This window comes from Zonotrichia leucophrys, chromosome 20 (assembly GCF_028769735.1).
Source record: "Zonotrichia leucophrys gambelii isolate GWCS_2022_RI chromosome 20, RI_Zleu_2.0, whole genome shotgun sequence".
NCBI lineage: Eukaryota > Metazoa > Chordata > Aves > Passeriformes > Passerellidae > Zonotrichia > Zonotrichia leucophrys.
This window is the reverse complement of record NC_088189.1, coordinates 5,712,300-5,728,075: the sequence shown is the minus strand read 5'-3', so window position 1 is coordinate 5,728,075 and position 15,776 is coordinate 5,712,300. Positions and strand designations below refer to the sequence as shown.

The window sequence follows — 15,776 nt, the reverse complement described above, 5'->3', positions numbered from 1 at the left end:
CCCCGTGCGCTCCCGGCGCGCCCCGCGCGCTCGCCGCTGACGTCACCGCAGCCCGGCGCCCGCCGCCATTGGAGTCGGCGGCCGCCGCTGCCCCGCTCGCTGCGGCCCCAGGCCCGGCCCGCGGGCATGTGAGAGACCGGGCCCGCTCCGGCACCGCCAGCGCCACGGCCGAGCCGCGCCGCCGCCGCCTGCACCGCCGTACCCCGAGGAGGCGCCCCGAGGAGGCGCCAGGCGGCCCCTTTCCCTCCCCCTCGGCCCCGGCCCCTTCCCCGCCCGGCCGCCGCCTGAGGGGAGAGGAGGCGCCGCCGCCGCCCCTCCGCCAGGCCCCGGAGCTCCGCGCCGCGCCGAGCGGCCCTGCCTCGTCCCCCGGCGCTCTCTGCTGAACCACGGGGCCCTGTGCATGAATTATGTCTGCCACAAGCGTTGACCCTCAGGTGAGTGAGCGGCGAGGCGGCCCGTGGGCGGGGGGATTCCCGGGCCTGCGGCTGCAGGCCCCGCGGGGCTTTTCTTGTCCCCCTCGGCTGCTTTCGAGCTCCATCGTTCTCCGTAACTTCCCCCGTGGGCACAGCACGTTCCCGCCTCCTCCCCGGAGCCGGGGCCATTTCTCAGGAAGGCCGGTGCTGAGTGATACGTGGAACACGCTGCTCCAGCCCGGTCCAAACAAACCTTGAGATGCTGCTGGCCATTTTTAGAAGTCTCTTCCCCGCCCTTAGAAACTGTGGGGTTCGCAGTGTCTCTGACAATATAAGCGTTTTTCTAAAATTAACTTTTTTATTTCCCTTTTCTTTTTTTTCCCCGTAATCACGTGCTGTGGCTTCCCAGAGACCGAAAGGACAGGATAATAAAGGTGAGAAATCATGCTGTGATCTGGTCGCTTAAATTGTTACTGTAAAAGCTCAATTACGCAGGTACCTGTAGGTGAGCAGAAATGTATCGCTGTTACTCTGCATGGAAAACATCTGGGAATGAGGGAATGGGTGCTTTGTTTCAAAAATAACATCGACTGCCATTCATCCGAGCTTGCCTGCATCCCACTTAGTGCTGCTGGATTTGCAGTGGGAAGGACTCTGTTGGTACTAAATAATTCTCCCTGTTGAAGATGAAGCAGGTTGCTATGTAAAGTCACAAGGATATCCCTGTACAATTTATGTATTTTTCCTACTTTTCTGAATGCAGTTGTGCTGCTGCTCTGCTGTTGGCTGAGATATTTACTTAAGCCCATAAAGTTAATAATTTTGGGAACTTAAAAGATGGTTAACTTCTGATGAGATAATAGGCATTTTTATAACTCTTCTCCAGTTGAAATTAAACTTATTACTAAGTCATCTAAAAAATATCTTAATTACTGTGTTTGCTAACAAGCATGTAACTCTTAAGACTTAGAAAGTTATAATATCCAACTCACAAATGCTTCTTAATACATCTTAACCTGCCTTGAAAATCCAGCTCCTTCTAGTTGAAGAATCACATTTCCCTGTGTTTGTAAACACTCTTTTATCTCTACTCCCCTGATAAACTTTGCAGAAATACTCTGCTGAATTCCCAAACTTGTTTGCTAAACACTTTATTTGGTGTAGTATTATATTTAGTTCAGTATTATATTTAATTCAGCTATATTTATTTCTATGAAATAGGTAAATACAGCAACTACCACACCGTGTATTTGACCTTTTTTCAAATTTAAGGCAAACAGGAAATTATTTGAAGGGACCTAATAGCTGGTTTGGGTTTGTATGTCATTCAGTAATGGGTTTCAAATGCTTATCAGACATTCTTTTATGCTTAAGTAGGACTTTATGGCAGATATCTTTTTTTTTACAGATGAGAATGTTGAAACTTAAGTTTTCCTGAAAATATCAGGATACCAAAGCTGTTAGCAGTCTTCATTTCATAATTAAATGTAACCTCACCTCATCTTATTTTAGCCAGCTTAAGCAGTGAATAACACACGCTGGGAGAACTGTGAGTTTGTGTGTTCTAATTATGGGCCAGAACAATAGATGTTGTTTCCCAATCTTTTTTCACAAAATTGTTCTCAATAATGATTTTCTGTTGGGAGTTAATTCACATGAGTTGTTTACTCACTCTCAGCTGTAGAATTTTTAATTACTAATTTTTTTAATTTACTCAAACTTTGTTTTAGAAGCAATAATATAAAGAGAAACTATGTGGGGGGTGGGAAGTGTCATCCCTTGGTCTTTTTATGAGTCTTTCTGGTTTGCAGAAGAAATCTGGCTGTTCCTAAAGTAGCATAGGGTGGAACATCACTCCTGCATTGCTGCTGCTGCTGTTTTAATGTGCTGTAACCCTTTTTTTGTAGTACAAAATGGTTCATTACATCAGAAGGACACAGTTCATGACAACGATTTTGAACCTTACCTTTCCGGGCAGTCAAATCAGGTTAGTGTATTTTTAACTTAGTTTTTTTTTTCCTTAGGCATGCTGTTGGCACTCCATTCATAGGATTGTGTGGAGGGAGCAAATGCCTTAAATAGAAATGGAAAAAGAAATGACAGCATATTGTGTTACTTGGTGATACAACCAGCATTTGTGTTCCCAAAGCTGATATTACTCTGCATCTCCAGATGGCCACAAGTGAAAATGAAGTTGGTGCTCCAAGGAGCTGGAGCTGATTCCTCCTCCCCTTGCAGGTTGTTGGTGTGGCTGGACTGGGACAGTCTGATCTCACAGTTCTTTGATAGGCCAGTTGCTTGTAGGAGTCTAAAATTTCTGCTTCTATTTTTTATATAATCACAGAAATTAATGTAGTTGAGATTTGGGTTGGATGCTCTCTAGGTACTTTGTAGAATTGTCCCATTTTTTACACTTCAGAAGTTGTTGTTCTTTGATGTCCTCTGATACTTTTTAAGAGTTAAAGATGTGTTACTTAAGAGTAAGGAACTGTAATGTAAACTCTCATTATAATGTACATTAAATCAACATCCATGACTAAAATACCATTTTAATTGAAAGTATTCTCTGAAGTAATTTTTGACTTCGCATTCAGATCTTTAAAGGGAACAAAATTGTAGAAACTGGAGAAGCAAAAAGTTTTCATTGACAAGTGTGAAACTCCATTTCAGAGAGAAACATTTACTACAGGTACATGATGGGATGGCAAAGTGTTACATTTTAAAAAGGAAATTTATAATTCAGTCTGAAGCTGTCAGATGCCAATGTTAATATTGATGGCATCACTGAGCTTGCTTGCAGCACAGACATGTTCTCCAGACTTAATTTAATGGGAGGCATTCCTTCTTTTGGAGTTAATGTGCTGTGGAAGGTAGAAAAGCCTTTGTGGGGAAAAAAGGAAGCAAAATCTTAATTTTTAATGCAGAATTAATTATAAAAGAAATTGAGGTTTTCACCTCCCTCTGATTTTTTAAAATTGTGCTTCATCACATTTGTATGTGATTTTTAATGACTTTAAACTTTAAATATACTGAATGTTCACATAGAAAAAATATACCCATCTATTATAATTTTATTCTGGGAAGTTTGTCTTTGCTGTCAACAAGCCAAATTATTAGGATTAAATAGAAAACTTGCTATAGCTGTTAGAATTTCCATAATTATAATAAAAGTTTTCTTCATGAAAGTGTAGCTCCATTGACCAATTTATTTATGCTGCAGTGAAAAATTGGCATGGCACAAGAAACAATTGTGTAGGTCCTCTTACAATTTTAAGTGGAAAGTGGCAGTAGCATTAATTAGGACTGTGAGATTTTGTACTGAAGACAACCATGTTGCTGAACAAAGCCTTATTATCCAGTTATCCACTCAGATTTATTCAGCCCTTGAAAATTACTGTAAAGTACACATGACTTAAAAAAAAAAAAGATTTGAAGCCATCTGAGTATTTAAAATAAACTTAAGAAATTAAAGCTCCAGCTGACACAATAATATATTTAACATGGAAAGTCAAATGTAGGTGAGTAATATTGTGTTAAAAAGTACTTTTAAGAGTCAAATAGACTCTTCATGTACAGATTTACACCCAGCAGGAAAAGCATCCTCCTGTAAAGTCAGTGAGAACCAAGAGATTATTCCTGTGGAACAGGGAATCACCAGCATGGAGCATTTTTGGGGGATAGGAGATTCTGTCCTAATTACCAGAATGGTTGAGTTGGTTTTGTTTGGAAATTTTTAATAAAAAAGATACAGAAGGGTGCAGAAAGGTCAAGGATAAGTTTATTGAAGTTCTGCTGTTGAAGGGAAGAACTTCTGTCAGGGTTTCTTTTACACTCTGGCATAAAGCCAGTCAAAATAGATTGAATGTCTGCTAAGGATGGCTGCTGAAACTTTCCTTGAATCTTGTTAGAATCCTTGTGGAGACTTTGCAAGCTGTGTGAAGAGATGACAGCTGCAGGAATTGTCTTAAATCCTTTAATCTAAATATTTCTGAGAGAAAACACTTGCTTTTCTCTAGGCTTACTCATTTTAGTCTTAAAATCTAAACTTACAGAATTTATGAGCATAAGTATCTCAGAGAACTACTTATATCTCCTCCCTTTCATCTGTATTTGTTTTTATTTTTTTCTTAAATTAACATTTAAAATATAACACTCAGCAGTGTCTAAGTCTTTCAGAAAAATGGTTTTTTATGCTAAATATTGATTACTTTAGCTTGGGAGGCTCAGAAAACTCAGTGTATTTTAGAGGATCATCTCATAGGAAGGTGATTTCTGTACCTCTTGTTAGTGATAGAATTTGTGTGTAAATAAAGGCAGCTTGAAAAGTGGCAGAGATCATTTCTTTTGAATCAATAACATTTGATTTAGGCTGTTTCATCTCTGAAGTGTTTGCAGTACTGTATGGAAGTCTTGGAGGCATATTGTGGTATCATTCTGTGTATGAAACATAAGGCTATTGAATTACTCTGCCTTTGAGGTGTCATGGAAAAGAGGTCATTGAAAAATGAGCAGTAAAAATGATTCTGTATCAATTGAATATTAGGCTTATCTTCAGCAAGGAGGGCATTTTACTTTTTTTTAAGAAAGCTGAGGAATAATCAGATTTTTGGAAAAATGGCTGAAGTTCTGGTGCAGTTTTCCTGATTTTACAGATAGATTTTTCTTTTCAAGTTTGAAATCTAGCAGTTTGAAAGAAGAGTTCCTCTTCTTAAAATAGTATTTATGAGTAAGGAAAGGCGAGCTGCTGTTTGACTCATTAACAGGAGATGTTGACCTTCCCACCCCCTCTCTGGTAATTACAGTTGGAGTGTCACTTTGGAAGGTCTCCAATATGAGTGCTTCAAGTTGATTTGAAGAGGAATAAAATCCACTTTAGAACATCCTGGCTTTGTTCTTTTGCATTGCTGAATGTAAGAATCATATGGAATGCTTCAAGATCAGGTGCCAGCAGAGTGTTAGTGAGAGGAAAAGCTTCTCAGCTTGCTCTAAGACTTAGCAGTTGAAGGGGAGGAAATTTCAGAGGGGGTCTGTTGGTTTATAAATGTTTGGTCTCTTATTTCATGAGTAGGAGAGATGTCCTGTTTGAAAGGACAGTCAGGAACACTCCTGCACAGTTGTAACTTTACTACTGAGGGAGGAAAACATTTATGCAACAGGCTGGAAAGGGTCTTTCTCCAAGATTTGGGATGGCCTGTGTCATGTGCCATCTGGGCATGGATTTGTCTCTGGTGCACCAGGCCCTGTGATGTCAGCTTGTATCTCCTACCTGTGGCACACTTGGCAGGTGTGTCAGAAGTAGCCTGTGTATGTTCTGCTGCTTGAGGTGTGGGGTTTTTTGTTGGAGACTGTTGGCCCCTAAAAGTAACTCCATAATGAGGATTGTAACATGTGTATACATATGTTATATGTATTGTCATATTAAGGTGATTAATCTTAAGCTTCTTCCATGTAGCAGTCTAGAAATGCTAAATACCCTTAGTTCTGTGAGCTACAAAATATAGTTAGATGTGTTCCTTGCAATAATTTGGGTATTGGCTACTAAATAACCTTAGCAGTGTGGGATTACATGGTTTCAACATCTCAAGTAGTAGCCTCAGTGTGAGGCCCTAATTCTGGGGTTTTATGAATGCCCAGATACTTCATTTTAGCACTGAATACATCTTGGAATGTGAACTAAGATCTGTCATTGGAAATTACATTACTTTGTCTCTAGTGTTCTTTTCTGTTTGGTGTTGTGGCTGTTTATAAATGGAGGGTTTATTTATCTGGTGACTGTTTTTTCTCTTTAACAGAACAGTAGCTATCCATCAATGACTGATCCTTATCTGTCCAGTTATTATCCACCATCTATTGGGTTCCCCTATTCTCTCAGTGAAGCACCATGGTCTACAGGAGGAGATCCTCCTATCCCTTATCTCACCACCTATGGACAGCTCAGTAATGGGGATCACCATTTTATGCACGATGCCGTTTTTGGACAGCCTGGGGGTCTGGGAAATAATATCTATCAACACCGCTTTAACTTCTTCCCTGAAAATCCTGCCTTCTCAGCTTGGGGAACAAGCGGGTCCCAAGGACAGCAGACACAAAGCTCAGCATATGGGAGCAGTTACAGCTACCCACCCAGCTCTCTGGGGGGTACCATTGTGGATGGACAAACAGGATTTCATAATGATACATTAAATAAAGCTCCTGGAATGAACAGTATTGAACAGGGAATGGTCGGACTTAAGATTGGTGGAGATGTTACGACTTCTGCAGTGAAAACAGTAGGTTCTGTTGTTAACAGTGCCGGGATGACAGGAGCCCTCTCTGGGAATGGTGGATCTAATGTAAACTTGCCAGTATCTAAACCAACCTCTTGGGCTGCTATTGCCAGCAAGCCTGCAAAACCACAGCCTAAAATGAAAACAAAATCTGGACCTGTAATCGGAGGAGCGTTGCCTCCACCCCCTATAAAGCATAATATGGACATAGGTACTTGGGACAATAAGGGTCCTGTGGCAAAAGTTCCTGCCCCCCAACAGATACCTTCTCCTCAGTCTGTTCCACAGCCACAGCAACCAATTGTTCAGCCTGTTCCAGCTCAGCCTCCTCCATTGACTCAGCCACAGTATCAGACCCCTCAGCAGCCGCCCCAAAACCGCTGGGTAGCTCCTCGTAACAGAAATGCAGCTTTTGGCCAAAGTGGAGGAACTGGGAACGACACCAACTCAGCTGGCAGCACCCAGCCCAACCCCGTTCCGAGCGGGGAGTCCCATCCTGTCCTTGAAAAACTGAAAGCTGCTCACAGCTATAACCCTAAAGATTTCGAATGGAACCTTAAAAATGGACGCGTGTTCATAATAAAGAGCTATTCCGAGGATGATATTCATCGTTCCATTAAATATTCTATTTGGTGTAGTACGGAACACGGCAACAAACGCCTGGACAGCGCTTTTCGCTCCATGAACAGCAAGGGCCCCGTGTACTTGCTGTTCAGTGTCAACGGCAGTGGACACTTCTGTGGAGTAGCAGAGATGAAATCGCCTGTGGACTATGGCACCAGTGCGGGTGTCTGGTCTCAGGACAAGTGGAAGGGGAAATTTGATGTCAAGTGGATCTTTGTGAAGGATGTGCCCAACAACCAACTGAGACACATCAGGCTGGAGAACAATGACAACAAACCCGTTACAAACTCCCGTGATACACAGGAGGTGCCCTTAGAAAAAGCAAAACAAGTGCTTAAAATTATTGCTACTTACAAGCACACGACCTCCATCTTTGATGACTTTTCTCATTATGAAAAGCGCCAGGAAGAGGAGGAGGTGGTGCGGAAGGTAAACTTATTAAAAAATTTATTTTATACACAGATATGGGGAAAATGAAATGTGAAGGCTGCTATGGTGGAAAAATGTAAGTAGGAATTCAAAATGTTTTTAATACATCTCAACTTGATGGTTTCTTGTGTGTTTAACAACACAAATCTGATGCATATTTCTTTGTGAGAGTTTCACAAGTCAATGAATTTCAAAGCAGAAAGCTAAGCAGTAATGCGGGTAAAGGACTTTATGTCCAGTTTATTGGAGTTTGATTTATTTTTTTATCTTCAAATGGTTAATAGAAAATAGTTTCTGTTTCAGAATTGGGTTCTGCCAGTGATTGTCACTTAAGTTTTTTGCCTTAAATATGAGGTCTTTAAACACTGTTTGACTGGAACTGGGCTATCAAAATTGATACCTGTACTGGTATTTGAAATTTGTACATCACCTTTAAGAATAAGAAACTTGATTTTGTTTATTCAGTTTATCTCTCTGGAAAAGAAAGAGTTGCATAATATTGCTGGAATAGTGCTAGAAAGAGTGCATTTATGCTGCTGAAGTCACGTGTATTATTTGGATAAATAAAGGTTTTCAGTTCCCAGGTTTAATCTGTCTACTAATTCTTGAAGTTTTGAGTGAAGATGTAGTGAGAGAAGTCTGGGCAGTAACTGGGAGAGTGTAATAAAACTTTCCATACACTTTCATGGCTCTAAGTCTGCCACAAGGGATCTCTGCCCCTATCCATCCCACTACCTCAGTTTCATGAATGCCTTTTTCTAATTAGGCAGTCTAGAAGTAATGACCTGACAAAATAATAGGTGTCAGCATGTGTAGTTGCTACTGAAGTAACACTTAAATTTGCTTGGTGTTGAGAGTGTTTCTTAGACTTTTTTGTATAGCATTGCAAATACAGCATTTGTTTGACAGGCTGGTTTAGTTTAGGGTAGCTCACACTTTTTTAAGATGTTTTTAAAGCAAAGACTTAATGCATATTCCTGCAGCTTAAATTCTAAAGTTGCCACTTTAAAGTTTTTTATTGCCATTTTAAAGTGTAGATAAAATTTACTTTAAACTGTCTTCATAGAATGTACATTTAAATTATATGAGAAAAGGAGTTCAGTGTCTTTAAAACGTTGTGGCTGAACTTTTCCTGGCCATGATAGATGTGCATAGCTGACCTCAGCACAGCAGGGAAGGACAGCTTAAAGTTGCAAGTTTTTCTTGTATACTCCCTGTGGGATTCCACAAAGCAAAACCTGAAGGGCTTTACTTGAACACTTCATTCCTTCAGTAGATAATTAGCAATTCAGCATTTCATGTGGAGAGGTGTTCCCTTCTGCAGGAGAGAGTCCTGACAAAGGGAGGCAGCCTGGGTTCCTCTGCCCAGTGTTTGTGGTCTAGTGGGGTGTGATTGGTTTGGGTTTTTAATTCTCTCTCCCTGTGCTCTGCTGCCAAGGCTGGAGGGGAGAGCTGTGGGTGTTCAAGAAGTGAGAGCACAGGGAAAGTGATAACAGATCTACTCCTGCACAGATAAATCCCTGGCCTCAGCAGGATCCCAGTGGTGGCACAAAGAGCAGAATTCCTGTGCTTTGTAGGATCTCAGAGGGTTGGTGTTTGACTGTTGAGCTGATCTCATTTTGGATTGATTTAATAAACAACTAATTCCCACTTCCTGCACAAAAATATTCTTACCTAGGTCATTGCTTTATTTATAACAGGATCAGTTTTTCAAAATAATGCATTTTCCTTCCTCATTTAAAACAGAGGCTCTGGCTTGTATTACACATTCACAAAATAAACTGTGAAGTCTAATGTCATATTTCTTAGATTCCTCTCAATAGCTTAGAAAATGGGAAATCAAAGTACACTGAGGAAGGTAATAGTGCTAGAGAGCTAAAGCAGAGCAGCAATGAAGGAATGTAAAATAAGATGCTGCTTGTCAGCCTGCACTGTATAAAACTTGATTGGAAAGTCAATATTTTCCCCCTTCATTAATAAAAGGAATTTTAGAAGTCCAGCTGATTACTAGAAGAGTTTGGTTTTTTTTTACAGGATATGCATAAAGTTCTTATTGTTAAGAAGTTTGTGCTGTTGAAGTTCAAATCTTCCTGTTAACAAAGTTAGTCTTCCTATGACAATAATTTTTGAAGAATCTTATTGCCAACAACCTTATCTTACAACCTAATTGACATTTTCAGGTAGTTGTTGGTATATGTGCCATCTTAATTGGTTTTCAGATGGCTGGATTTTACTCATTATACTCTTTAGCTGTAAAATCATTGAAATTTTGTGCTTCCATTTCACTGCTATTGTGATTACAAAGGGACACAATTCTTAAAAAACTGTACATGGAGAGTTTAAATGATACAATTTCATTTATACACAAATATTTAGTAGAGAATAATAATGTAATCTATGCAGGGCAAGGCACTGGCATTTGAGCTCTTTAGATGGTTCCAGTTTGTTGCTCAGCAGCATTTCCATGGCTGCTGTGTGCAGAGCCAGCTCCAGCTTGTGCTGCTGTCAGTGATGTAGGAGCCCCAGTGTCAGTGCCAAATCATCCAGTGAGGCTTTGGCAGGTACAGTGCTGGATGAAATTCATCCAAGTGCCAAAGATTGATCCCTTTGCAGCATTGCTGAAAGAAGGGATCCCTCCAGAATTGAGAGAGGGTTTGGTCATGCTGGGATGTAAGTGCAGCTTTTGATTTGCCACACTGAAATAATTAACCAGAACCTGGGAGGGGATTGGGGTCTGGAATGAAATAGCAGAACAGTGAGTGGCATGAATTCTCACCTGACCCTCACAGCCTTTTTCAGTCAGCCCCAGAGCTACTTCTGTCATCAAAGCCCATGCTCTGAAAACTGTAAAAAAGTTGTGATGTGTAGAGTTTCTTTTAAAAAAAATAGAGTGTAATGTGGCATTCGTTATTATTCCCTGAAAGCATGCCATCAGAGCCTTAACAAAGTTGTCTTCCAAAGTTTAAAAGCTTGTGAAGACAAACTTGTTGCAGATCTCGGTAGTTCCCAGGTGACAGATGAGCCGTGAGCAGCTCAGGCTCCCAGATCTGCACCACAGCAGATGGTCCCAGTTGCTGTACTGGGCTGCTGTGCTGTCACCTCTGATTCAGGCACTCAGCTCTACACCTTGGTGCTGTGTTGGCAGAGCTGCACAGTCTCAGAAAGCTCCTGAATCACCAAGATTAGCAGTTCTGCTTTAGGTGATTAAATACTGAAAAGTGTTGGCTGGTGTGTGTTAGTACTTGGGAATACTCATTTTCTCCTAGCACTGGGTGATTCCTTTGTGATGAGCTTTCTGTGAACAGTCACTGAACTTAAAAGGATGGAATATTGTCCTTCCTCCAAAGCTCTAGTTTAAAAAAACATATTTTAAGATTAATACAGTGTTCCTGAGATAAAGAAAACATTTCTATTTCTGTGTCTGAAGATGAATGCTTTGATCCCACTGACTTTAACCAAGTTTAGTAGGAAAGCTGAAGCTACTTTAGCCTGAAGTGAAGAGAAAAGAAGTTTGACAGGGATGAGTGCCTCCAAGGTGGAAATCTCTGCAAGTTTTGTGGAAACCTATTTTCCCTGTGTCTGAAGACCACACAGATTAGTGTCCTGAAGGAGAAGTGCAGCTGGAGCTCTCCTGTGAGATATCAAGAGTATTCCACTGGAGAAGAGAAGCTGAAGGCTCCGGATCTTCAGAACCCAAATGAGCGCAGCTTTGTTAGCTGCTTACAAAACTGTTTATTCTTGCTTGCAGTAGTGCTAAATAGCAGTAAGGAAGAGAATTTGAGAGTTAGAACTTCTAAAAAGCAGCCATGCTCGAGAGCACGAAGAATTGTTGCGTCAGTTTATGTGGTTTCAGACATTTGTAAAGAGGAAGACTCAGATTAGCCCCAAGAGAGAAAGCAAAAAGCAAGGTAGGAGGAACTGCTTGGGAACTTGCTCAGTAAAGAGCACTTTTTACTGAATTACAGTCTGAGCTGAGTTTCTGAATGCCATGAGCACTTCAGGTAGAGGTCTCAGGTGCTAGCCTGCCTCTTTTATGTGAGGCTAGTCCTTGAGAATGGAAAACTTCCATTTCTAAAGAAAGTGGAATTAGGGAGGTCAGTGGATGACTACACAGAAAACTAAAAATAAATTCAGTAAGTTACATGAGGTGGCAATGGGAAAGAGTGGACTCATGACCATGGTAGGGCTGCAAAGGGGATGTGCCACCTTGGAAATGGAAGTTGGAAATAGGATGAAACAATTACTCTTTTTGGAAGCCTGAAAATGGAGTTGATATGATTCAGTTCTAGATACTTTGTAACCACCTTTTGTTTGAAATGTCAGACAGACATAAGCTCTTTTTATTAAGAACAACTTGTAATGTTCTGATACTCTGCCATTAGGAAATGGCTTTTACTGATAATTCATCATAGTTGAGAGTTAAAAGACAGGAGGAATAGATTTTTATAATAAATTCTACCACTTTACACAGCTTGTTTTGTTGATTTGGTAAAACAGCTTTGCTATCTCTTACTTCTGTCTTAAATTATATATTCACAATTCATTCTGGACTTTGTTGACTTAATTTTATTATGAAAATTAAAATATTAACATTCTGCCTGGAGGCAGAAATCAATATATTCAGTTTTTAAAAGTCTCTTCTGATTTTTATGCTGTGACCAGCTGAAGCAGCAAATGCAGTCTGTTACATTTACAATGGTTGTTATATTAGCAAGTAAGCTTTACATCACAACAGAAATAATTCTGAGATGAACTTTATACAGAATGAGTCCACAAAGCAAAATATGAAGGTGTTAGTTCAGGAGTTGGCTGGGGGGGTGCTTAGGCTATTCACAATTTCCTTTGGAATAGGATTTGGTGCCTGTTGATGCATTTAAGTGCAGAGTCAAGTCTTTCCATGCCAGTTCTGCCCTGTAAGCAGCAAAAACGGGAAGGCAGAGCCGTTTCTGTGCAGTGCTGCCCTGGCTGGAGGATGCACAGGGCTGAGGCACAGCAGCCTGGTTCTGTCCTGCTGTCTGTCCTTGCACGTTCTGCACCTGTGGGGCTCCTGGAACCCTGAGTGAAGAGCCCTGAGTGCTCTGTGGGCACTGCTCAGTGTCCCTGGAGCCCTGGGCTGCTGGGAGGGCACAGGGTCACTGATGTGGAGCTCCCTGCAGGCAGCCCCAGCTCTGTCCCTTGGGTGACCTTTACTGCCTTCAGTGTTTGTGCTTAGCAGAAACTTGGGGGAAAGGCTCAAAGACCCTCCCAGCAGCACTTTGGGATACTCTTGGGGTGGTCAGTCCAGCTGTGCTGGGTTTTATCAGACTGTGTAGAAACACAGAACTTTCCTTCTGCCTGATATTGTTTCTATCCCTTACCCCCAGGTGTTTCCCAGTGCTTCCCAGAATAGTTGAACCTGTAGGAAGATATAGGGACAGAATTTCTCGACAGCTCAAATCCCTGCTTTTACTGAATGTGACTAAACTCCAAAGTCATTTGAGTGCTTCAAAATTAGACCAGTTCTGTGGAGTTCACTAATCTGCCATCTGCTTTCTGCTCGTGTATTGGTTGTGCTACTACTGCAGTAGCTAAAATAATCCAGAAAGTGGAATATTGCAGATCTTGGCTCTCCTTAGGAGTGTTGATATTTTATACCTTTCTCTCTCTGTGACCTTGGTTTGAAGTGACTGCAGGTATTCATCCAGATGTCTCACCTGAGACTGCACTTAAAAACATTAAAGTATCAAGGCCTTGGGTTTGTTGGGTATGAACAGTATATTTATAAAATGTAGCAGCATTGTTTTAAGTGTGTAATTATCTGGGATCACATTAGTTCTGTTAAACTACTAAAAACTCTGCTTGTTCCTTTGACTAAAATCTAAACTTTTTTCTCTTTGCAGGAACGTCAGAATCGAAACAAACAATAAGAATAAACATAAACAGTTTGATATATATACTAGAACTGATATTAGATTCGACTATGAGAAACAAAATTAAGTATAACTGGTGCTGTATCCTGGCATCAGGACAAACTAAAGCTTTCAGTTCCAATATATCTTCTCGTGCAGGGGAAATTAAGTTGTTGCATCTTTAAGTACATTGTAGTTTATTTTTGCCCAAGTGGATCTGCATTAATTTGTATCTTTTTTTCTATGTAAAATTCTGTAGAAATCATTAATAAAGGTGTGTCTGTTTTTATTTTTTTAAGTTGGTAAACAGTTATATTAACCTAATGTGGACCTATACATGAGCATACTAAAGTGTCAGTGCTTCCCAAAGACTTTATTTTGGCACGAATTATGTTCCTAGCCAGATATAGAGATTATGGAGAATACACGACAAATCTTCCTTTATCCTCCTCCCAATCCCTTTTTCTTCATGGCAGAAGTATGAAACCATGCATTGATTTTTTTTTTAAATTTTTTTTGTCATTAAAAAAAAAAACCCTCGTAAGATACTGCACTTCAGAATTTTAAAAATGAAAAAACTCCTAAATTTCTGATCACTTTGTGCAGCTGCTCTGCCTCTTTATTTATCTGTACAATTACTCTTTTAAAAAACTGCTGATGCGCCATGTTGGTTTTTTCTGTCTAGTAGAAAATCAAATTGTCAGTGGAATTGTTTCTCTGGAAAATATTTCCCTTTCACATTCTGTTAAGCAGTGCTTCAGTGTGCATCTGTTATTCCATATCCTGCCGAGGGTGAGCAAGATGCTTTCTCTCTGCCATAATTCTGCTTTACGGTTTTTGTAGCTTAATTAAATAATAATGTGATGCTATCGACATTGCAAGGGTTTTAAACAATGTGTTTAAACCTGTTTCAGCTTTCAGGTGTTATTAGTTAATTGCAGATCATTTTTAATCCTTCCCTTCATTACTCTCTCCCAACCCCCCCGAATCCTAATGCCATTTAAAGTTTTTATACCAATAATGCTGAGCTTTAACGTAGGAACTAATAGTACGGATAATATGATGGATTATGCCTCAGATATTTGAAATTGACAGTGTGTTTGTCTAATTTTTTTTTTCTGTTGGATGAGTAAAAAAACCTGTTTTAAGAAAATGAATTTGCTGTCATGTTTTTGTGGAGTGAGGGGACCGTCGGAGAACCTGTCACCAACTGGAGTTCCAGTTAAGCATGGAAATGGTGCTCATGTCCGCTGCTCTAGCACACTGAATCTGCACGTGTTTATTGTAGAGGATCTTTTACTATATTAGAAAGCAAGTATCTTCTGAATACTATTTACTCCAAAAGGACCTCCAATTTAAATAAAGTTTAATCTGTATCATTTAGACTTGTATTTAGAACGTATAACTCTGTCTCTGGACTGTTACTGCCTGTAAGGAGTAATGGACAGCATCAGATTAACTTTTTCCTCTAGGAGAATACAAGCCTTAATAAACAATACATATTTAGCAAGCCTGATGTCATTTTCATTTTTTTCCCCTACATTCACTTGTCTTCCTCTGTTCCAATCACACTTTATGCTGATTCCTCAATTTAATCTAACTTGAGAAGTGGTTTGATTAACTCAGATGTTTGCTCTCAGCACACCTGAACGGTTTCACAGGACTCTGCAGAGCACATGGAAGCAGCTCTGGCTGTTCCCATTGCTCAGAGGACCTGCATCCATGTGCAGTGGCTGTCCCTCGTGCTTCCCTTTCCCCTGGCACGGTGGAGAAGCTGAGGAGAGGACTGGAAGTTGTGCTGTGTCCTTGAGGAGGCAGCACAGCCTGGAGTCACCAGGGTGAGAAAAGAAATCCCAAATCCTCTAATGCTCTGACCAGTTTTGTTCCCAGCACTTGGCTGTGTTTCCCAGCTCTTACCTGCAGTAATTTGCTTTGATATCTTTTTTTAACTGACTTATTGAAGCAATCATGCATTTTATAAAGGTATTGCCATCCAATAAAAGCACCTGCTGCTAGTTTTAGTTGTTACATCAGAACACTTCCACTGGTGATTCCAGAGCCAGAAAGAACTGCTACATCTGGACACTCAAGAGAAAAGTTAATTACACAACTTCAGTATTTTTTTTTCAGATCTAAACACTCTGCTGTGATATACC

The 15,776-nt window shown here is 40.5% G+C and overlaps 1 protein-coding gene across 2 annotated transcripts; it reads left to right on the top strand.

The window, feature by feature from the left end:
• The first annotated feature begins 58 nt into the window (after nt 1-58).
• On the top strand, nt 59-15,130 carry YTHDF1 (YTH N6-methyladenosine RNA binding protein F1). Of its 2 annotated transcripts, XM_064729886.1 has the most exons (5): nt 59-434; nt 823-847; nt 2,321-2,400; nt 6,206-7,732; nt 13,612-15,130. In XM_064729886.1, exons 1-5 carry the CDS (start codon nt 408-410, stop codon nt 13,636-13,638), a joined length of 1,686 nt encoding a protein of 561 aa, XP_064585956.1. In that variant the 5' UTR covers nt 59-407; the 3' UTR covers nt 13,639-15,130. The 2 variants fall into 2 exon arrangements, with proteins under 2 accessions (XP_064585956.1, XP_064585955.1); XM_064729885.1 differs by lacking the exon at nt 13,612-15,130 and having other exon boundaries at nt 6,206-13,597.
• Nucleotides 15,131-15,776: the final 646 nt, after the last annotated feature.